Below are 24885 nucleotides of genomic sequence, written 5' to 3' on the forward strand. Positions count from 1 at the left end.
CTGGCTTGTGAGATAAAATATAGGCCTTAAATGTATGTATACACACACACACACACACACACACACACACACATGCACAAATAACTACAAAAAAATGAAATACTATTGAGAAATGTAAGGTAGACTGCTCTGAATCCAGATTATATATATAAAAATAATATTTTTTAAAGTATCCATAAAGGGATTACATAGTAAAAGAAAAATAAATCCAATGAGCTCTTAGTGATAAAAATTCTTTAAAAACATATACAATTTTTTACATTTTAGGAATGATTCATATATATTATTAAGTTTATTACATTGATCATTGAAGTATTAGTTTGAACTTAATATATTTCACATTCATGATTAAATTTTCCAGACATGAGCAGCGAGTGGGAAAGACTCAAGTCAAGCAAATTATTGATGTAAGTTCTTACCGTAACCCAGCTGGGAGATAATGAAGTCAAATTCCTCGATGGTGTGGATACTTGCTAGATCACCACCTTCCTTCCTGCATGCAATCAAGGCATCTCTTTGGATTTTCTTCTCCTCTCTGTGAATCTTGTAACAGTTACCTGTGTATGGCCACCACTGAGGGGGGCAGTTAGTAGGCACATCACTTTCTAGAAGAAAAAAAGGATTTGGAAACCATTTAAAAGGGAAGGTGTTGGAGTTTATTTTATTGTAATAACATTTCTACCATTCTATATAGAAAATAGTTCATAGTTATGGACAAATAAAAGTGAGATTATTTTTTACTTCTTGCCATTCACAAAAAAACTACATTGTGTTTGCTTTAAGACTAAAAATATGTGAATGCCTCATTCATTTAAAACAAAGCTAAATGGGAAATCTCTTTTTCTTTTTCTTTTTTTAATTGTACTGCCCCGGCCGGTGTGGCTCACTTGGTTGGAGAATCCTCTCGTACACCAAAAGGTGCAGGATTCGGTTCCCAGTCAGGGCACATATCCAGGTTTCGGGTTTGATTCCCTATAGGGGCGAGTGTGAGTAGCAATCAATCAATGTTTCCCTTTCAAGTCGATGTCTCTCTCTCTCTCTCTCTCTCTCTCTCTCTCTCTCTCTCTCTCCTATCTAAAATCAATATTTAAAAAACAAAACAAAAAACCTGTACTTAGTACAGGCCACATGAAGGTACAATAGACTGTCTCATTTTACCTGTGTTTCTTCATCAACAAATCTGAACTAAGCATGTTATGTAAATACTGGAAGCACAAATGGTTTCACATACAATGCATTGCTTAAAAGATTTCGATTTATCTCTATTATTTGAACATCAGGGAGCCAGGCATTCCTTGGAGAAGCACTATTAGGTAGGCATGAGAAAGAGGTGTTTAAACAGGAAATAGAATGGGGGCAGGAGGGCAGGGGGCCAGCAAGGAGCTTCTGAAACTTCAGCAGTTTGAGCTGGCCACCCGAGCCTCTGAACCAACCCAGTACCATTGACTTGCTCCCAAAAGTTGACATGTAATATTGTGGAAATCACAGGGATTTGGTTCAGAAGTCTTTCAGGCAAAACCTGAGTTTGCCACAAGTGTGTGATCATGGGCAAGTCACATCACATGAGCCAAAGTGTCCATATATGTAAAGCATTTCTAATAATATTAATATTAATGCTAACATTAAGCTCCCCGTTCTCACTGTTTCTGAGTTAGAAAACATTTGAGATAATGTGACTATAAATTACAAATGCCACACATTTACTATTTAATCAAACCAAAAATAGTGGCCAATATCCTAATTATTGCTGCTAATAGGTTATGGTCAAGTTTCATAATTTTGATTATACATTACAAAAATATAATATATCATAATGGTAATGAGCTGGGGGAAGTAATACCTAGGAAGACAGAGACTCACCAAATTCATCTACATATGTGCACAGGGCCTGGCACATGGTAAGTGTAGTGAATGTTGGTCAAGAAAAGGAACTGAAGTTGTATCTGATGTACAGCAGTTTACAATTACCATTTTACAGACATTATTTCAAACAGCAATTTAACATCACACTTTGCTTAAAGAGGGGTTATGTTACCAAGGGAACATCAATTTATATATTTAAATTTGATATTAACTGTTCTCAATGTGCTGCCTGAGCAACTGTTCTATATAGGGCACCTCTGCTATGCATTTAATGTATCAGTCCTATTTTCTCTTAAAGGCTAGGACTATCTGCAACATCTTTGTGTAAGCCCGGGATTCTGTGCACAGTAGTCATTCAAGTCAATAGGGAGTTATAGTGACCAAACACTCCATTAGTGTAATAGAAAAATGCATACTTTCAAAAATTCTCTCAATGCAATATACATTTGCACACTTCCAGTAGTTACCAAAAAGAAAATATGTTAGTATATCTCTGGAGCCCTCTGGTGGGATATTTTAATTTTGCTGCCTATGAAACTGAAAATAATGTCAGCAAACGCTCAGGACTTCTAACCCTGAACAGATGAACTTTTAAAAATCTTTTAAAACATGGAAACAGGCAGTGAAAGAGAGTTCCGCGGGGCAGCCACAAAAGATGGCCTGTTCCTCTGAGCAGACCTGCCCAATAAGTATATGAGCCACATGCACAATGACAAGTGTCCTAGGTTTACAGGTATCGCAAGTGAAATAAACATATTAAATTACAAATGTCCTAGTATTACAGGTATTGCAAGTGAAATAAACATAAAAAGAAACAGGTAAGTTAAATTTTAATAATATATTTCATTTAACCCAATTTATCCAAAATATCCATTTTAACATGCAATCAATTTTAAAAAATTAACAATGAGCTATTTCCCCGCCCCCTTTTATTTTTGCCTAAAAAGTCTTGGAAGCCCAGTATGTATTTTACATTCTAGCACATGTCCATCGGAACTAGCCACTTTCATGTGCTCAATGGCCACATGTGGTTAGAGGCTATTAAACTAGACAGCACAGCTGTAGGGGCCCAGGAATTATGGACAGATAGGGTGATGTTGCAAGGACCAACAGGGTCTGAGGTGGAATCCTTGCCCAATAGGTCACCAGTCAGGTGCTGTATAGTTTGATCTCTGATATGCTTTTCAAAATCTGGCTTACTTGACTTTATAGATAAGATAGCATGATTAACCCAGGAAGTATATGGAGACATTTAAAAACCACTGGGAAGTGTTAGCAAGTGATGTAATTTGAGGAAAGGTAGAGAAATCGGAATATATAGATAAGATAAGATAAGATAGCATGATTAACCCAGGAAGTATATAGAGACATTTAAAAACCACGGGAAGTGTTAGCAAGTGATGTAATTTGAGGAAAGGTAGAGAAATCGGAATAATTTACTATGCGTTTGACAATATGAACCAATGTTCATAGGAGGAATGGGTATCAATATTCCCACTTCATAGATGAGGAGCCTAAAACTGAGGGAATAAGCAACAAGGTCAAGTTACAGAATTCTGCCTCCTGTACCAGAAAAACTATGAAACAACCATTCTCCTCTTCCCCAAAGGGGCACTTCCAAGTCTTCTGAAGGAGAATTGTACAAGCTCTTCCAAGGAGGAAGAATGATACTATTTCTCCCATGGGAACAACAAAGGAGATAAAATACAAGAATGAAGGAGGTCTCCCTGAGGCAGGCCAGAGTCATAATGGTGATCCTGTAAAGTGTGATCAGGCCCAATAACCGGGACCCTCATCTACTGGTATGTTCACGGAGATCTTGGCCATATCTCCATCTACTAAAATTGCAAACACAGCTACTCTTTGATCAGCAGCTTCACTTCTAGGAATTATCACATGTATGAAATTACATGTGTATAAAGTTATTCACTGTAGGACTCTTTGTAACAATAAAAATTGGAAGTAAACTAAGATCCATTAATAGGGCACTTGTCAAATATATATATATATATATATATATATATATATATATATATATATATTCTCTCTCTGTGATGGCTATAAAAATTCACACATAATTTTTATGCACTATATAAAATTATGTCCAAAATTGTCATTAAGTGAAAAAAGTAAAGAATATATGGATAGCATGCTTCCATTTGTATGGAACAGATAAAAATAATAATAAACATATTTGTTTATATATTCATAGAATAATTAGATAAAGATATACATCCAGAAACAGTTACTCAGGGATGGGATGTGGGAGTTAGAAGTAAGAGGTTGGGAGAAAATATTATTATTTATCATTTGTACTTTTTTATTTTCTAGCCATGTCAATCATATTTTAAAATAAATAAAATTGCTTTTAAAATTCAAGGAGAAAAAAGTTAATAATGACAGATTTCCCAAGCACAATACATACATACATACATACATACATACATACATATGTACATATATAAATTTCTTTAAAGTACTGTGTTCCTACAAAAATAGCTGTTAGTGAAAAATATGTACTTTGTTTGCTTTTGGCCAACTTGTAGAAAGAATGCAATCTTGCCTTAATAGTTAAATTCTTCCATAAAATTATGATAGAGAGCATAATTGAATTTTTCCCTGTGTTATAGCCTATATATAAAATTCAATTATTACTGTTGGGATGTTTTATTCCATTTTTGTGAAGACTTCAGTGTACGATGTTAATTTGAATAGCAGTAGAGCCCAGATAGACCCTAAATAGTGAGGACATTAAAAAATACATATATTTTTCAACCCTACCTGGTTTGGCTCAGTGAATAGAGCATCAGCCCAAAGACTAAAGGGTCCCGGGTTCAATTCCAGTCAAGGGCACATGCCTGGGTTGCAGATTCGATCCCCAGTAGGGGGTGTGCAAGAGAAAGCCAATCAATGATTCTCTCTCATCATTGATGTTTCTATCTCTCTCTCCCTTTCCCTCCCTCTCTGAAATCAATAAAAATATATTTTTAAAAATCTCTTTCAGACATATATTTCCTAGCTTGGATTCTGATTTTGTCGCATGTGCATGCTTTATACCGCCTTTGAATATCTTTCTCCTCACCTGTAATGTGTGAATAAGAATACCTAATTTACAGGGCTGCTGTGAAGGTAAAATTCTAACTTGTGTTCTGTCAAAGGCTTTGCACATGCCTGAACCCCACAGCACACTCAGGAAATGGCAGTGGTCAGGAGTAGGAATCAAAAAAAACAAATGTTGTAGGAATATCATTAAGTTGCCTCCATAAATTATCCACCAAACCTGTCCTTTCATACAGTATAACTCACCTGTAACTTTATTGTTAAATTACAATATTAATATGTACTTCAGATCAAATAGATCACTTACCTAAGGGAATAACAAAAGGATTCAAAGTTGTGTTGCCCTTTTTACAAATGTAGCCTAGTTTCTGAGCACAGTTCAGATTTTCCCATTTAGCATTCTTCCCAGGATTTAGTGACACACAGCTTTGTCCAGGTTCTGTTGATGGACTTCCTTTGGGGAAAAGAAATAAAATGGGAGTATTACAGGTATTGCAAGTAGATAGCCCCCTCAGCCCACATCTCCATCCTCGGGGATTAATGGATCCCCATCCCATCTTTTGCTACACATTCACAAATAAATGTTTATTGACTGCAGAGTAAAAACCACATTGGGTGTCTGTTTTCTTGTTGGATCATTTCAATGACTAAAATTTTAATTATGCAAATTTACTTCTTTAAAATAACTTCTTTTCATAATATCAAATAATAAAGTTGGGCCTTAAAACCTGAACAATCTTCATCCTGGGATATGGATGTATAATAGAGATGGACCCAACCAAAAAACAGCTCTATTAAGCACTGTCAATATCCACCAAGAAAACAAAGTCAAGCTCACTGTGAAGACCAGACTAGACCATTTCTGGACATGGGAAGACTTTCTCCAATTAGAAAGTGGAGACAGAAAAGAAAGACGATGGGGAGGAGACAGACAAGGGAAGGGTTGCTGGAAGCAGTAATGTGTGCTAAAAAGTGCACCCAGAACTATGACTCAAGACTTTCAACTCAGCCTGAAAAGAATATTTTTAATATCTGACCCCGTATCCCATTTTTAATCAGAATCTTATTAAAGAACCAGATGAAGTTAACTTTGCTAACACAAGAGGTATAAGCTAGTTCCATTGCACACCTGAAGACAGGGTGAATGAGCCACATTTTGTTAATGACTGCTTTCTGACTTTTGACATGTATATAACCTGCATCTGGACCTCACTTCCCCTTTCTGTAAGATGGGAATTATGTTACCTGCTCCATAAAGGCTTTGTCAAAATTTTTTGAAAGTTGCTTGAATAGAATACAAAGAAAAAAAATTGTTAGTGATAAGAATAAGGATGTTTTTAAAATGTATTGATATTGTGACAAAACTCACAATATAACCTAACTAACAGATAAGGTGTCAGTGTCAGTACTAGAAAGAAACTTTCAAGAAACAATATTAAATTTTATAGCTATTGGTTAATATGTTAACTAATAAATCATGTTATACATTTATTTATCCATACAACATAACGACCAACTTTAATATATCAATTATCTGTCCTTAAATGGTTACCATAGTTATATATTTGAATTTATACTTCTACATCACCAAATAAATGTATTTAAATAAATGTGTTACTTGGTCATAACTACTCAATTGAATGTTTGATTGAACAATTTAAATAAGAAAAATTGCTAATATCCCACAAGGTTTCTAATTTTAGTTGAAACTCTCATACTATTTCATAAGGTGATTTAATTTGGACTTACTTCTCAGGAACTTGATTTAATAAGGAAAGTCACTTCTCTTATTTTCTTGTTAACATCCTAATTTCATTGCTCACCTTCACTAAAGTTAACCTCCAAATTTTCTCACTGAACTCTTAGAATGTGGGTGGCTAAATACTATAATCATCACTCCCAAAAAGAATAATAAAGTGACCCGTCCTGCCTAATGTTGTACAATAATTAAGCAACAAAGAAGAATAAACTCATCCCCTCATAAATGATTATTTTTGTCTATTGATCTGGTTGACCCCAACTGGTATTCTCCCGTTTAATTTGGCTGAGTGAGTAGGCAGACAAACCAAATCCTCACCCATAAAAAAGGACGCCTCATATTCCTTTGCAGCAATGTTTATTTCCATGTTCTAGAAGAAGATAGAGCTGATGCTATCTGGAGGACTCTAGTGACAGCCTTGTAACCATCATGCATTGAAGGTTATAGCTCATAGTAAAACCTAAGCAATTTAAACCAAAATAGATTCTCTAAAAATTCTCTCCCATGCTTCAGCATCTATTTTGAATATTATTTTTCTGAAGTTTTTTTCTTTTAAATAGCATACCTCAATAATACAAAAATGGAGAGCTCAGTTATCTAAACCCGTGGTCGGCAAACTGCGGCTCGCGAACCACATGCGGCTCTTTGGCCCCTTGAGTGTGGCTCTTCCACAAAATACCACGGCCTGGGCAAGTCTATTTTGAAGAAGTGGTGTTAGAAGAAGTTTAAGTTTAAAAATTTTGGCTCTCAAAAGAAATTTCAATCGTTGTACTATTGATATTTGGCTCTGTTGACTCATGAGTTTGCCGACCATTGATCTAAACCAAATGCAAGAACCATTTAATGGCTTTAAAAAATAAACGTCCAAAAAAACAGCACATCAGTTTTTTTTCCATAGCAGAACCTGTAAATGAGGGTGTGACCTATAGGTTATGCCTTTCCCACATGCATGGCAGACATCACTAATTGTTCTTTGCACTCTTTCTTAATGAACCAAGATTGATATGGGGTTGGTGGATCAGAACCATGCTCAATTCATTGCCTCATGCAACTTCTAACACTGGCTGGTATTGGTGAATAAGAAGAACACTTTTTGTCATCATTAGTCTTCTTGTTTTCTCTGAATAATTTCTGTATATGTGGAACATATTTATTATTTAGTCTCCTTTTTTGTTCTGTTACCTGTATGTTATGACAATGTAGAAATAATTAGTTCAGAGCATTTTCTGTCCTCCAGAAAATTAAAAAGCTGTGAAAGGCTTGGTCATCCCCAAATGTTTTATACCTAGCAAATCAAGAAGAGTCTTAGAACTCATACTGTAACAGAGACTTGTATTGATTTGTGTGATAATCCTGCCTGACAAGTCCTCATCCCAGGAAGCTGGTATAATCCTACAGTTTTAGTTTATTCAAATCTAGTTGGCAGATTTCAAATCAAGGTGAAACATGAACGGAATTTGATAGTCTCCCAACTACTTATTCTCTTTTAGACCTACACATGAGATGATGAAGGTCCCCATAGTATCAAGAAAAATTTAGATGAATTCAACCACAGACATGTTTTACCTTACCTGGTAACCAGTTCAAATAACGGAACGGACTGCCACCACTCCATTGCCATCCACTGTTCAAACCCAGACTGTTAAGTCCAATCCAGAGTCCTGAAGTCAAGGAACTGGTTAATCCTATACAACAAAAGCAAAAACAGAAACAAAACTCACATTCAGAAAAGGCAGTGAAATTAAATTCAGAAATAAGCACTCTTTAAGGGATATATTTATCCTTTGACATTCCTCATCTGCTGTAGCTATCTCGGATACCGCTGTAATTAGCTAGTTATTAATAACTAGAGGCCCAGTGCATGAATTCATGCACCAGTGAGGTCCCTCGGGCTGGCCTGCGGGATCAGGCCGAAAACAGCTCTCTGACATCCTCTGAAGGGTCCTGGATTGTGAGAGGGCACAGGCCAGGCTGAGGGAACCCACCCGTGTACAATGGGGCCGGGGAGGGACGCGGGAGGTTGGCCAGCCAGGGAGGGACTGAGGGAGGGCTCCAGGGCATTTCTGGCCTGTCTCACTCAGTCCCAACCGGCCGGACCCCAGCAGCAAGCTAACCTATTGGTCAGAGCATCTGCCTCCTGGTGGTCAGTGCACGTCATAGCGAGTGGTTGAGACGCCTTAGCATATCATTAGCATATTATGCTTTGATTGGTTGAACAGATGACCAGACCACCAGACACTTAGCATATTAGGCTTTTATTCTATAGGATAGGAAAGGAGCAGAATAGGAAGGCCAGACATTCGTTATAGGCATGTCATTTGGGCAGCTTCACCAGGAAGCTGCAGCTTTGCACTCCCCAGGGAACGACCCTTCTATTCCTTACAAAACAATGGGGAGGGGGTCCCAAAAAAAGGAAAAATAGACACATGCCTGGAAAACTTGGTGTGACACAGAAAAGGTACTTGCCTGTCAATCACACCTGGAACAGAGATGGTTGGCCAGAATGGGCGTGGCCACTGCAAGCATGGAGAAATTTGGGAACACATAATGTTCTAAACACAGGGATTCTCCCTCTTGTTGCTCTTATGCTCGTGGCTCGCTCTTGGCTTCCTTGCCTTCACCTGTGTTTCCTCCATATCCATGTTTTCCTGTGGACCCTCTGTATGCAATGGACTGATGGACTGCAGTGGGGAAACGCAAAGTACGCTAGCCTGATGCTGGATCGGACTGTGCAGACCCAGAAAGGAAACTCTGGACACGGGCTCTGATCTTAGCTCTACGAAGCCCAGCTACACTTCTTCAATGACTGGGCAAAAGGAAATGGGACTTTGGAAACCCAGGGGTGTAATTCCATGGAAAGAAAGCTTTCTACTATATATCATCCTCCTATGGGGGCCTCCGGAAATGCTTATTCCAGTGGCACCCCAAAAACCCCATTCCCATGAGCAACTGGGGGAGAAGAGGCCCTCTCCCATCCCGTAACACTTCTAGGCTTGTTCTGAAGAATTAAATTAAGTATTAAAATAAGACCTGACACATAGTATGTGCCCAATAAATGTAAGCTACTGCCATTATTATTTTATTATTATTATTATTATTATTATTATTCCATGTGAAAGTCAGTTTGGCAAAAAGTGTGATTTAAAAACAAAACTCAAACTTTGTGTCAAATATATCACTTAAAGCTGATGAGCATCAGCCACACTTTTTTTCTCTGATGTGCTTCTGTAATTTTATGAGACCAAGTTTTTTTACTATGACATTATTTTCTATGACATTACTATAGAAAGCATCAATTCCACATGCTAAACATTTTGATTATTAATTTTCCTGAACGTATTATCTGAAATAGTTCTATACCTACTTTTGAACTTAGTTATAACAGAGCAAGCATTAATGTCCAATATTACATTGGCAATTTTTTTCTATATTGAAGTCCAATTTGTTTTTCAGCCAGCAACAACGGAAACTGGCAAAAACAATCAGAGCAGCAAGCCAAATTTCGCTTCCTATATCTCCTTTCAGTTCTGTAAATCCTAATCATGCACAAATGTAGTTATCATTCTGATTCAGGAATTGAGGATTAAATGCAGTGTGCCAACCTTTTTGAGGTTAGAAACAGAGTGAGGATGATGAAATGACGGTGAGTGATGTAAGAATGGGCTGCTTGGGCGGAAGCAGTTAGCCCTGCAGGTACTGTGCATTCAGATGGTCAGTTCAGAACAAACTTACTGGAGTGCTGACATATAATTAAGGATTCTACTGAGTGCTTTGGGGACCACCAGGTCCTTGATTACTGTTTGTTAGTGAGACCCAGGCAGAGTGAAATGGAAAGACAGCACTGAATTCCAATTCAGCCACTTTCTCAACACGAGACATTAGGCAAGTATCTCATTTCTGTTCCTAGTCTGTTATCTCATCTACAGAGTTGAGGACAATAATATTCATTGAGGAGGTGGGTGTGAGCTGTAGAAATAAAGTCACGTGTCTGGCACACAGTAGCTGTTCAATAAATGACAGGTCATTTGATCTCAGGATCATAAAATGGACTTACACTTTTTAAAAATATTTTTTATTGATTTCCGAGAAAGGAAGGGAGAGGGGGAGAGAGAAACATCAATGATGAGAAAAAAATCATCAATCAGCTGCCTCCTGCAGGCCCTCTACTGGGGATCTAGCCTGCAACCTGGGCATGTGCCCTGACCAGAAATAGAACTGTGACCTCCTGGTTCATGGGTCAATGTTCAATCATTGAGCAACACTGGCCAGGTGAGTTTACAGATTTTTTAAAAATGATATTTATTCCCAAAATCCTTACATAAAAGAAATCTTATCTTTAAAGTATAACAATTTGGGGGGGGGGGGGGGAGACTTTCATGCAAATGAAAGTCTCCACCCAGAAAATCCCTCGTTTTTTGTTTTTTGTTTTTCATTTTAGTGGCATATTTCCCAAAATGGAGTAGATCAAAATCTCCATTTACACCATTATTTTTCTAGATTCTTCCCTGATCTATCCCAGTAAATATCAAATATCATGAATATCTCCCCTCCAAGAAAAAAAAAAATCTGCTTGTTTGTTTTTTAATTCTTCATCAGACTCTCCCTCCCCCCCCCCCCCCCCCCCCAACTAGTGCATGATATTGTTGATTTGGAGAAAAGCCGGAAATGTTAAAAATATGCTGACTAAAATTCTGGAGGGTTGGGTAAGATTTCAATAAGAATCTGAGCTGAACTCAGCCTCTGATCTCTTAGAGCTTGTTTGCTCTCCTGAGGGACACAACAATTTCCCCCATTGATTAGGGAAGCATTTCCTGCAGCTGGAGCCTGACAGTGGGCCAGGCACCGGGAATGAGTCTAGAGCTGGGCAGAGCTGCTGTCCTGCCAACATCATCGCTTTCCTCTGTGTAACCGGGGAAGAGAGTTAAAAAGCAATCTGTGTCCGGTCCTTTGGCTTCCCAAAAGCCAGAAAACAAGTAAAACTGGAAAGAGTCAAGATAACACAACCCCAAAACAAATTCCTTAAAATTAAAAAACAAACAAACAGCCAATTGAAATCATTTAAACTCTGATAGGTTTTTCTCTCCATGCAAGTGTGCACAAATAACACCAGGATTGTCTTAAATCATCTTTTCTCTTCCTTAATCATCTACATGAGTTTAGTTTTGTCTTTTTCTGTGCTTTATTCTCCTTATTTTTATACATGGTTGTAAATATTAATCACCCTGATACTTTGTGCCAATGTTAGGGAGACCCAAAACACCAATCCCAAACAGAATTATTGGGCAGTCTGAGGCATATTCTCATCTCCGAGTTTATGAATGCACACAGCGAGGTCAGGTTGCTTTTCTGTCACCAATCTCCTTAATAATAACTGAAAGAAAACGGGGAGTTGCTGCCTAGACTGAAAGGAGAAAATTAATAAATGTTTACCTTGGTGCTCAATGATTGCAAGAAATACTTCATTACAGTAGAACAGTCCATGGTATAGTTCTCAAAAATGGACTAGGAATAGATAAATATTTCTTACCCAGTTACATTTTGTTTGTGTATTTCACAAGGTTGTGCTAAATAAATGTGTGTCATAATTTCCACCAAAAAAAGAATGCAATACACATCTTCAAATTCAATTCAAAATGAATTCCTTATGGGAGAAATGTGTTCTAGTTGATGAAAAGTATCATCTGAAAAGAGTTGGAGAAAGTGAAATCCTAGAGAATGAGGTAAAGCTGGGAACTTGCTCTAACTCTCCCCTTTAACAAATCAACTCACTGAGGCATAGAAGTCTCACGGGATCTCACCAAGGTTCCCCAACTGTTAGGTAGGAAGTTAGACTTGAGGGCGGTCTGCTGGCGGTCCTGAAAAGCCAGCAGACCGCCAGCAGGCAGGTTCAGAACCAGCCGGTTCTTGGCGCAAGCTCAGAGGAAAAGGACATGACCTCAATGCAACCTTACTACGGCCCTGGACTAATTACAATAAAATTTTCATTGCGGTTTTGACCCCCCACCCCGTGGGGTTTTTTGTATGCATTATGGATAAGGGCATGCCCAGAAGAAATAAACTTACGTAACCCTTTTCTGTCAATCATCCTTGAATGCAAATGAAAGTCTCCACCCAGAAAATCCCTCATTTAAACCATATAACCCAGGATTTCGGGGCCATTGTCTCTCTCAACTGGCTTGCTCCTGGCTTGGAGTATATCTCCAATAAATCCCACTTTGCTTTACTTTCATTTTTGTTGATCTTAAAAATGTTTTCTGGCCCTAGCCAGTTTGCTCAGTGGAAAGAGCGTCAGCCTGCAGACTGAAGATTCCCAGGTTTGATTCCCGGCAAGGGCACATGCCTGGGTTGTGGGCTTGATCCCCAGTGCGGGACATGCAGGAGGCAGCAGATCAATGATTCTCTCTCATTATTGATGTTTCTATCTCTCTCTCCCTCTCCCTTCCTCTCTGAAATCAATAAAAAATACATTTAAAAAAATGTTTTCTGCATCGATGAGAAGAACCAAGGTCCCAGCCTGTAACCTCAATCAGTAACACAGCTTCACAGCGCTGCACCCAGGCCGGCTGGCTCCAGCCCATGCTCTTTACCCTTCCACTCTGCTGCCTGGTGATTTGGAATTGCAGGCACTGCTGATACAGCAGGTACTAACGTAGTGTGGTCCCCCAACCACTTGCCCCAGAATCATCTGGAGGGCTGGGAATATGCAAATTCCTCGCCCCACATCACACCTAGTGATCTAGAATCTCTAGACTTGCACCAGGCACCTTCACTTTAACAAAGCTTTTGGTGATAAATAAGCAACTTAGCATTTAGGAACTACCCCTCTTACTGCCCTCTTGCCATAAACTGACCATTTGTCCAACTATGCGGCTGATTGCTAAATAATTATTCTGATTGTGCTGCATCATCATTTGTCAGTCAGCAGACATTCGTGGAAACTCTTGCCCTTGGGAGGTTCTGTGTGATGCCCTTTGGGGTGGGGACAAAAATATTCACGAGACATTCCTCATTTTCAGCCATTTACCTGCATAAGCCATTCTCCACACAGCCTTCGGTTTGTTTTCTTGATGGCACTTACTATAATTTGCATTTATTGGTTGGTAGGTTTTCTTGCTTGTGTGTGTTTTCCCCATTTGGACTTTTAGCTCCAGATGGACAGCACATGGCTGGCTTTGGTCACCACTGTGTCACCAGGACCTAGCATGATGCCTTTCCCACAGATACCAGCCATCTTGTTGAATGAATGAATAAAAATACCACATGAATGTATTTATACCTTTGTAGGGATAGCAGGACATGTATGTAGCTAACTGTTATAAGAGTAGTAAACAAATGAGAGAAATGTAGATGGAAATGGAGAAGCACTGCACTTCAGCTGTATAAAGTTGGTGAAATTCTAGGTGTAAGAAATGGCATGGGGGAAGATGTGGAAGTGAGAAAGTATGGCATGGATAAGGAATCCAAAACTTTTCCTTTATCAAGGCTAAGACATGCCTGAAGGAGAACAGTAGTCAGTGGGCAGATGACAGCCACTGAATGTCAGGCAAAGGTGTTTTGTGAATTATTTGATAGGAAAGGAGAAGCCACTAAGGGTTTTTCAAACATGGTAGTCACAGGATCAGAGATATACAGGGTGTCCCCCCCAAAATGTATGCACCCTTTAACAGCTTATAGCTCAAGTTTGAAAATGAAATCTATTTTAATAAACACTGCCTTTATAATTATTCAAAGGGTGTGTAGACATTTTGGGGGACACTCTATTTTAGTCTAATAGCAAAGTCAAGGTAAACTGGGGAGAGGGCGGGTATCTAGAGCAAGGAATTGGGATGCTTTTCTCTCACACTCATTTCTGGTCCTAATCTCTCTGTTCCTCAAGAGGATTGTTGAAACTCCAACAAATTCTTTCATTTCAGGCAAACATTGGCCTTTTTAATCTTCACAAGAACAGAACCTTTAAAAACCAACACCACATCGTGGAAAGAGTGTCATCAACACCTGCAAACTATCAGACCAGTGGTTCTCAACCTTTCTGATGCCGCGACCCTTTAACACAGTTCCTCATGTTGTGGTGACCCCCAACCATAACATTATTTTCGTTGCTACTTCATAACTGTAATTTCGCTACTGTTATGAATCGTAACGTAAATATCTGTGTTTTCCGATGGTCTTAGGCGACCCTGCTAGCGGTTCTCAACCTGTAGGTCGCGACCACAGGTTGAGAGCCGCTGCTGTAGAGCCTAAGACCATCGGAAAACACAGATATTTTCATTACGAATCATTAACAGTAGCAAAATTACAGTTATGAAGTAGCAACGAAAATGATGTTATGGTTGGGGGTCACCACAACATGAGGAACTGTGTTAAAGGGTCGCGGCATCAGAAAGGTTGAGAACCACTGCATTAGAGAGTCTGGGAGTTGTAGAAAGGGGAGACAGGGAGGACTCCGTTTCAGAGCAGCTCTTGGCGTGCCCTGCTTGTGGTGGCAGCGCTGCATTTAACATTGTGAGCTCTGTGATGCTAATGGAAGATCTTTGGCTTCAGGTTAGACCTTCAGTATTTGACCAGCATGGTATCCATGTCTTATGTCCAAGAATCACATCACTAATTAATTGTGGCATCATCTACTGTGAGCTGAGATGAACACCCAGAGTCCTTATTAGCACAGGTTCTGTCACAACTGATAGAACAAAGTTGGCTCCTGAGAACAAACCTATTTAGCCGCCCAGAGTCTTTTCAAGATGCAAATTTGTCATACCACCTGCTTGGGGACTGATTCTATTATGATGTCTACAGTCAATTGTGTTGTCTGCTTTTAAGTTAAACTATACCGAAAGAAAATAGCCATGATCTTTACTTACAAATTTCTCTTTTCGTGTCATTACCTGTCATGTATGTTTGCTCATGTATTTCTGTGATGCTCAAGAGTTCGGCACTCTGTTGTTGGCAGCTCTTCCATGCTTGGTGCCAAGTTAAAGCAGACTTGGAGTTTATCTGGTAGGAAACACCAGTGAGTGGATCTTTGTTCCATAAGTTTTCACTGCCCTCAACTGCAAAAGAAGTCAAATGGAATTGGCTGTTATGCCTAGAAAAGATTTTCAGTGAACAATATTTTTTTAAAAAATCCTCAATGCATTATTGCCTCAAGCCTTATATTTCTTTTCCTTTTTAAAACTTATTTTAAAAGTGCCTATGATATTTTCTTTATTCTTGAAATGAACAGGGGCAGTTTTCAAAAGCTAAACCACATCCAATCCTTTGTATGTGCCTAAAGAAAAAAAGGGGGGGGCATTATCTCCCTATTTTTCCATTGGCACGTTTGGGATCAGATGAATTGGGAAGTGAGGCAATTGCAAAAACTAAGAATAGAGATACCATCCCAACTTCCTTAATCTAAAAAAAATGTAAAGAGAGAAGAGAAAATAAGTATATGTCTTCTCTCAGCAAGTGAATATATTGCCTGCACATTCTAGTTTGGTCATTTTAGACCAAAGACACAGGCATCAAAGGGAAGGTTGTGGCCGGCTGGTGTGGCTCAGTGGTTGAGCATCGACCTATGAACCAAGAGGTTGCAGTTTGATTCCCAATCAGGTCACATGCCCAGGTTGCCGTCTCGATCCCCAGTAGGAGGCCTACAGGAAGCAGCCGATCAATGATTGTCATCATTGATGTTTCTATCTCTCTCTCTCCCTTCCTCTCTGAAATCACAAAGGCATGGGCTTTTTTTTTTTTTAAGGGAAGGTCGTGAACTACATAGACCGACTGATCTGGACTTGCTTGCTGCCCTGTCATTCACCAGTGGTTTGACCTGAGTTACACTGTTAACTTTTGGAGTCTTACTTCCTCGTCACTAGAATACAGTTAATAAAGGTAGCTCCTAGCAACAGTAGATGCTGAGTGTTAATTTTTCTTCCCTCAGAGTAAAAAATAAATATTTAGCTTGTTTTTCTTATTTTATGATTTCCAATGTATTCTATAAACTTGGTTATATTATATGAAAGGCCAATAATATAGGTAGATAAATTTAACATATAGCCTTTTACTTACATTTGGAAAATTAGTCAACAAGTGAAATATTTTGTGTGCTTCATGTTATGAAAATTTCTTCTTTTGTCTTTTTAATAATATAAAAGTCTACTTACAAGTCATGTAGAGTAATAATCTTTTCATTTATTTGCAAGGAAGTGAGAGGGGATTATGTAACTTCTCAAATTATCTGAGAAGGATTCAATTTGCTAAGAGACTAGGCAGTTTTCCATAAGCACATAGCCTGTGCTGCTGTGATTCTTTCTCTTATTTGACAGGAAGTGACCTTTATCATGCATGTACCACATACTATGATATGAAACCTGTGGTCCCATGGTACACCAAAGAGGAAGAAAAGCAAATCAAAATTTCAGCCAGGCAACAGTATAGAAATTTCTAAGATGTTTTAAGTATAAAATCAATACATATATTTATGTTAAAAATAAGTTTGAATTAGTGATATTAAACTTAAATTACCACGGTGTGAGGCCTTATTATTTCAAATGTCCAAATGGATTCTTTTCCACATGAGATCATTCAAATGAGACTGAAGTTTATTTGAAGATGGAAATGTTTTAAATAAATATTTTTAGAAACTAGAGGTTTTGTTTATAATATAGTAAAGAAATGTGACATATCAAATAAAAGAGGGGATTATTTTCTTATCCAGGAATGGAGAAAAGGGATATAAGTGACCAAAGAAGAAAATGCAATTTGACTTTTCTCTTCATTTAAAGAAAGAGTATATTGCATTTTAAATCAAGGAATTAAAACCTATTTGTCACTGGATGTATAGGTTTGCTGACTATACGTCTCCCCCAATTCTTCAAATCCCCACAGTAAAACAGTACAACTGATCTTGAAAGCTAAAGTTGAAAGCTATGAAGAATTGAGAGAAAGGGATCTTTTTCTTTTCCTATTCTCATAATATTTGAAAATAAGTGTTTAAACATTACAATGAACAATACAAAAGATATATGTCAACTATAACTAGGTCAACAAGTTTCCTTTTCCTGTATTGAATCTATTAGTTTTAAGATTAATATAAAATATAATGTTCTTTTAAAAGGAACACAAAGCAAGGAAATGAAATAGGTTAGGAAATTGAAAAGCTCTTTTAAAAAGGCATGGAATGTATAAAATTTACTTTAGATTTTTAATGTATATTGAAAATCAAATATTTTTTTATTTTTATAGCTATTTTACTTTTACATTTATAGGAAAAAATAATTTGGTTTGGAAGACATAAGTTACAAGTAAGAGGACTTAAAGAGTATTCTAGAACATACTCAGGATATGCCTCCAACACACATCTATCCTAGGTGGTGAGTTTTCTTTGTGATTAGTGACTGGCCATTTCTCCTCCATTAAATGATTAAATCATACTTGCACCCAACAACCTCTTTGTCAGTACCACTTAGGTGCAGGATGCTATAGTTGGACCCATGAAATCCATACACCTAAGAAACTCAATAATAAGACATTTAGAAAATACCATTCTTACAGTAAAGGAGAAAGACACTCCGCAATCACTGAAAAACAAGTATTGCTTTATATTAAGGAAAATACAGCTCAATTTTGCATTCAGACAAAAAGATTTCTAATACAGAAATCAGACACCTATAAACCTTTCATGTTAATTAAACCTTTAAAGGTTGCTAATAAGAGAGGTGAATACGCTGGTCTGGTGTGATTCAGTGGTTGTGTTAACCCATGTACCAAGAGGCCGCCTGTTAGATTCCTGGTCAGGGGACATAGCACAGGTTGCAGGCTTGATCCCCAGTGGGGGCCATGTAGGAGGCAGCTGATTGAAGTTTCTATCTCTCTCCCTCTCCCTCTCTCTAAAAAACCAATAAATAACTATTTTTGAAAAAGAGAGAGGTGAATATATTTACCTCACTCTAGAGTGAGAGAGCAGTGTCATTATGCATGGGATGCCTGTGAGTTTTGTTTGGTCTTCACCCAGAACAGAGGGATTAAACACAGAAGAGAATTACAATACATGGAATTGACAAATTAAATTTATTTTTAATGAGATGTTTAGGGACTGTAAATCAAAACAGATAAATAAGCACAATTCTTGAAACTCTGGCTTTCACTTGACAAACTAAAATATTTTTTATAAATTGGGCTGTTGTACAACAATGCTTGGAATGATGTGATTGTGTGTGGATGTGTGGTCCCAAACGTTGAGTTGTAAGTAATGCTATTTCAGTTCAGATGGCCTCACACCCATCCCAGACCACATCTGATGTTCTTCCCCTGTACCCATCCCTTTACAGGATGGCAGTAGAGAGAATTCTGGGTAACAGCAGAAACAGGAGCTGCTCTGATCCATAAAGTCTGAATTAGCAAGAGGTCAGAGGGTAAGAGGTTTAGGAGGAAGAATTGAAAAGGGGCATCTGGCAGCAGGAGGAGGATGTGGGGTGATTGGGGAAGTAAAGCAAAAGAACGTATGCTTTTCCTTCTTCTTCAGCCCCATCCCTGCCTCCAAATACAATTCTCCCCTTCACCCCACCCCAACCCTGCTGCACTCTTCCTTTATAGATTCTTAAGCGTGGAAAGAACACTAAGAATTCTTATGCTCTGTTCCCTTTCCAATTTTGCATTTCTGCAACACTATGTAAATTTTCATTTTAAAAACACTTTCATTTGATTCATTGCTGTTAAATACTCTTCTTAGTTAAGTTTAAGAAGAGTACCATTTTTCAAAGTGAAGAAGCCATTTCCATTACATTCATACAAAATTCAGGAGCTCTTCATAGCTCTCTGTCTCTTTCCATCAAATCACATGCTTCTGACATGGTTTACATTCTGTTTTTAATCTATGTTTAATAAGGGTGCATCAATGAAAGTTTGGGGAATGGCATGTTTACCTCTACTATTAAGTATATATTGAATTATATGCAGTATACACTGAGTGGCCAGGTTATTATGATCTCTGAACGCATAATAATCTGGCCACTCAGTGTATATCCTATATAATTAAAGGCTAATATGCAAATTGTCCCCTCGACCCCGAGTTCGACCAGCAGGCAGGCTGGCCAACCACCCATGTTCCGTCCCCCTGGCCAGGCTGGCCGGACCCCACCCATGCACGAATTCATGCACCAGGCCTTTAATATATATATACTAGAGGCCCAGTGCACGAAATTCGTGCACGGAGGGGGGTTGTCCCTCAGCCCAGCCTGTACCCTCTCCAATCTGGGACCCCTCGAGGGATGTCCGACTGCCCGTTTAGGCCGGATCCCACTGGGCAGTCGGACATCCCTCTCATAATCCAGGACTGCTGGCTCCCAACTGCTTGCCTGCCTGCCTTCCTTATTGCCCCTAACCGCTTCTGCCTGCCAGCCTGATCACCCCCTAACCACTCTGCTGCCAGCCTGTTTGCCCCCAACTTCCCTCCTCTGCCGGCCTGGTCACTCCTAACTGCCCTCCCTTGCAGGCCGGGTGCCTCTCAACTGCCCTCCCTTGCAGGCCGGGTGCCTCCCAACTGCCCTCTCCTGCTGGCCATCTTGTGGTGGCCATCTTGTGTCCACATGGGGGCAGGATCTTTGACCACATGGGGGCAGCTATATTGTGTGTTGCAGTGATGATCAATCTGCATATTACTCTTTTATTAGATAGGATAGAGGCCTGGTACAGGGGTGGGGGCCGGATGGTTTGCCCTGAAGGGTGTCCCTGATCAGGGTGGGGTTCCCTTGGGGCATGAGGCGGCCTGAGCGAGGGGCCTGTGGTGGTTTGCAGGCCGGCCATGCCCCCTGGCAACCCAAGCGGAGGCCCTGGTATCTGGAATTTATTTTCCTTCTACAATTGAAACTTTGTAGCCTGGAGCGGAGCCAAGCCTGGGGCTCCCTCCACAGCCAGCAGCCATTTCTATTGGGGTTATAATTGAAACTTTGTAGCCTTAAGCGGGTGGGCTCGGCCAGGGTGTGCGGAAAGCTTTGCTTCTCCTGTTGCCGGAAGCAACCCTGGCCTGCTCTCTCAAGCTCCATTCTGCCACCATTTCTGTTTGAATTTGTTTACCTTCTATAATTGAAACTTTGTAGCTTGAGTGGAGGCTTAGGCCTGGCCAGGGCAGGCAGAAAGCTTGGCTTCCTCTGTTACCTAGGAAACCTTGCTCTCTGTGGCTGTAGCCATCTTGGTTGAGTTAATTTGCATACTCGCTCTGATTGGATGGTGGGCATGGCTTGTGGGTGTGTCATAGGTATGGTCAATTTGCATATTTGTCTATTATTAGGTAGGATATATAACATTGACTCTTCAATTAGAGATCATAATAATCTGGCCACTCAATGTAATTTGCCCTAAAGTCTTAGAAAATTACTGACAGTAAAAGCGGATGTTGAAGAAAAATAGTTGATTAAAATAAAGGAGTTATTGGATGCAGTCCAGGGCTGAGAGTCAGAAGATCTGTGTTCTAGTCTTCAGCTAGTGGGACACTTTCTCCATTATAAAGTGGGGACAATGACATCTATAACGGTTTGTGGAAGGACATGAGGCAATAATTAATGTGAAATAACCTTGGGGGGGAAATGTTCTTAGATAAATGCAAGGTGTTATCGCTACACTGCAATAGTAAATGTGAAAAACTTTTCTTGATAATAAAATTACTTACATTTCAATGGACAATATCCAAATAGCTTATCTGTGTCATAATCGGCAGTGGTTCCACACCAGAGCCATCCCTCCGATGATCCATCTTTTGTGCAATCCGCATACCACTTTTCTTTAAACTTGAATGGAAATACGCAGGTTGCTCCATTTGCGTTGCCCAGCAGTGTGTACATGGCTAAAAGAAACATATTGACTTGCACTTAGAATATAAGTGATGCTTCTGAACATTGACTCTTCAATAAGAAACACTGGTCTTACTCGTCTGATCACACTTGGTATCCCCATGCAAGGGATTCCTTTTAATTTCTCTTCTCTCTCTACCCCAGCCTTTGCTGGGTAGGTATAATAGTCTTTAGTTAGAAGTAACTCTACCACCACTTCATTTCTGCTGTGTTTTGGAACAATTTTCCTCTTTCCTCTTGCAAGGCAAAAATAGTCAGCTCAATTGACACCAGCTTTGACCTCCGCCTTTCCTCCTTCTTCATGGTAGGAAGCAGAGGATTATAAAATCTCTAGCTTGAAAATTATAGCTGTGTATAACCCAAGCACACAATTCATACTGAAATCCCCTACAATCGCTTTCTGCCAAGCCAGCCTCCACTTGCGTTCCTCAACAGTGGCTATGGGAAGGGCAGGGATTTAAGCATAACTCTAACCCTCATCACTCAAAACCATTAGATATCATTTACAATCAATATTGTCCTTTTTAAAAACTGAATTCAAACAGATCAAAATAAGAAACTCTGGGTTCATCTAGAAAGGAAATTTGAAAAATATATGTAAAACCATTGGTCATTATGGTTTGGCTTAAGCCAAAAGGATTAGAGAAGCTCAAATCTTCATTGACAACCAAACCATTCACCTCACTAAATTCTCCAGTATGTTCAAAGTTTCTATCTTTATAGGAAGATTTCCTTTTGAAGATGACCCTCTACATTGAAGTGTTTAGCCTCTTTCTGCCAGTTGATATTCAGAATTTGTCCCAGGTAAGCATACACTTTTCTTAGTTAAGTTTTGTGGATTCATGACTATAGAAAGTTCTTGAAAAACATCTTAAAAGTAATTTACATAATGTAAAGTATAGAAAATACATAGCCAGCACCTAGCATATTAAGAGTAAAATAAATATAAGTTTTTTCCCTCCTTTCCTTCTCCTTTACTCGTACTTCTCCAGTACTTTTTAAAAACTAGGGATATTTTCAAATACCTCAAGATTACTTTTTTGTCAATTAACTAATTTGACTTTAGTCCTTTTCCCACTAAGTTACAGGACTAGATTTCCAAATCACGTATTGTATAAGGAACACGCTGATTTCAAAAATAATTATGCCACTCTTAAGCACTGGGTACCTGTTCCTTCATATGAAGAAAACCTGTGAAGTCCACCTCAGGATAGTTGTACTGTTCACTAAATTAGCCAAGGAATTTTAGTGCTGGATTTATAGATGTCAATCAGGAATGGCCTTTTCAGGACTAACTTGATTTACTTATCAAAGCTCTGATGAGGCCAAAAGAACCAAACTACACTCCAGCCACTTCACTGATAAATCATGTGACTGCAGTCAATTCACTCTTCCTCTTGTGGTCCAAACTTCTAGACAACCCTGAGATCCTTCTAAGTCTACAATTCTGACTCTGTTATTCTAAAATAATACCTGGTCTCAGCTAGTTTTCTTTAGAAACTCAACATATGCTCACTCCACATTATCTTCAGTGGTCATATATATTCCAATGAATAGGTTCCAAGATCTCTCTGAAGGGCTAGATGTCTACCAGGCATATCTTAAGCACTGGGAGACAGTTGGAGAGCATACAGAGTGTGATCACTGGGCTATCTACATCCAACCACTTAGGTGTTCCTAAGAACAACCCAACATATTTTTAGGCCCTTCCCCCAATATGCTAGCTTAGAATCTGGGTGTGAAGGGGACCTTGGAATCTACATTTTTAGCAAGATCTTCAGATGATTCTTAAGTCGATTGAAGTTCAAGAACCACTATCCCAAATCCTATGCATATTTTCCTCAAAGCAAACAGAAGAACAGCTAGTGAAAGAGTAATATGCAAATTGACCATCACTCCAACACACAAGATGGCTGCCACTATGTGGTTAAAGATGGCTGCCCCCATTTGGACACAAGATGGCCAACAGGAGAGGGCGGTTGGGAGGGACCAGGCCTGCAAGGGAGGGCAGTTGTGGGATATCAGGCCAGCAGGGGAGGGCAGTTGTGAGGAACCAGGCCTGCAAGGGAGGGCAGTTAGGGGCAATCAAGCCTGCAGGGGAGGGCAGTTAGGGGTGACCAGGCCAGCAGAAGAGTGAAGTTGGGGGCAACCGGGTCTGCAAGGAAGGGCAGTTGGGGGGAACCCAGGCCTGCAGGGGAGAGCAGTTGAGGGGGACCAGGCCTACAGGGGAGGGCAGTTAGGGGTGACCAGACCTGCAGGGGAGGGCAGTTAGGGGTGACCAGGCCTGCAGGAGAGGGCAGTTAGGGGTGACCAGGCTTGCAGGGGAGGGCAATTAGGAGCAATAAGGCTGGCAAGGGAGCAATTAGGCCCAATCAGGCTGGCAGGGGAGTGGTTAGGGGTGATCAGGCTGGCAGGCAGAAGCAGTTAGGGGCAATCAGGAAGGCAGGCAGGTGAGCAGTTGGGAGCCAGCAGTCCTGGATTGTGAGAGGGATGTCCCAGATTGGAGAGGGTGCAGGCTGGGCTGAGGGACACACACCCCCGTGCATGAATTTCATGCATCGGGCCTCTAGTATTTTAAAATAAGATAAGAAGTCTGATGTCTTAGCACCAATCTAACTTGTGTTGAATCTCTCAGTTAGGACTATTGTCCTATCTGGAATTTGACTCAGACAAGTCTGGTTCACCCTTATTCTGCCCTCTAATTTTCCATCAAGTTTCTCCTGAAAGATTATACTACACATAGGTGTCACTATGTAACTTCTAAACATACACTGTGTTCAATAAATACCTTGGGGTAACTTCTTTCTGAACCCTCCTTCTCACTCTTTATTTTTTATGCTCCCTCCTCTTTATATAGAAGAAAAACTGATAAATTATCTCTCTAAAGATCTAAATTCCTCTGCCCTGCTTAGGGAAGATAGTTAGATTCAACTTCAAAGCCTCAGCACCATAGGGGTTTTGGAGACGGGTACTCCCTTGTCCCAAAAAAGGCAACTGCCTTCTCTAATCTTGAGGCCCTTCTAGATAACACTTCAGGATAACTGAGTGTCCAAACTTGGAATGTGGTTTAACACCATCTGACTCAGGAAGCCCTTCTTAAGGGCTTCCAGTTCTTTTTAAATTTTTTTGTTTAGTCTTGTCTTTTCTGTGCAGCCACCAGAATGACATTGGGCCAAGAGAAGATGAAATACTCTGATTTTTATTTAAAGTTCAAGAGCTTAATGAGCAAACTACATATGAAATTATTTCCTGCCCCACTGGTGCTACTACTTTATAAAATAGCTGACTAAATATGCTGCATGTTAATTCCTCAGCTTTTCAAATCTTCTGTAAACTATTGCAGTCTGTAAATACACATAAGGTGACTAATCAGAAACATTT

General features: G+C 39.5%; 1 protein-coding gene across 1 annotated transcript in view; it reads right to left on the bottom strand.

The window, feature by feature from the left end:
* Positions 1–24885, bottom strand: part of MRC1 (mannose receptor C-type 1) — a 97998-nt gene that overhangs the window by 57683 nt on the left and 15430 nt on the right. The window contains exons 3-7 of the mRNA XM_079795350.1: positions 21324–21497; positions 15565–15729; positions 8254–8367; positions 5231–5377; positions 420–605 (exon numbers count right to left, since the gene is read on the bottom strand). Of these exons, the coding sequence (XP_079651476.1) occupies positions 420–605; positions 5231–5377; positions 8254–8367; positions 15565–15729; positions 21324–21497 (786 nt within the window). The remainder of the gene's footprint in view (positions 1–419; positions 606–5230; positions 5378–8253; positions 8368–15564; positions 15730–21323; positions 21498–24885) is intronic.

The sequence above is a fragment of the Cnephaeus nilssonii genome (genome assembly GCF_951640355.1).
Source record: "Cnephaeus nilssonii genome assembly, chromosome: 1".
Classification (NCBI taxonomy): Eukaryota; Metazoa; Chordata; class Mammalia; order Chiroptera; family Vespertilionidae; genus Cnephaeus; species Cnephaeus nilssonii.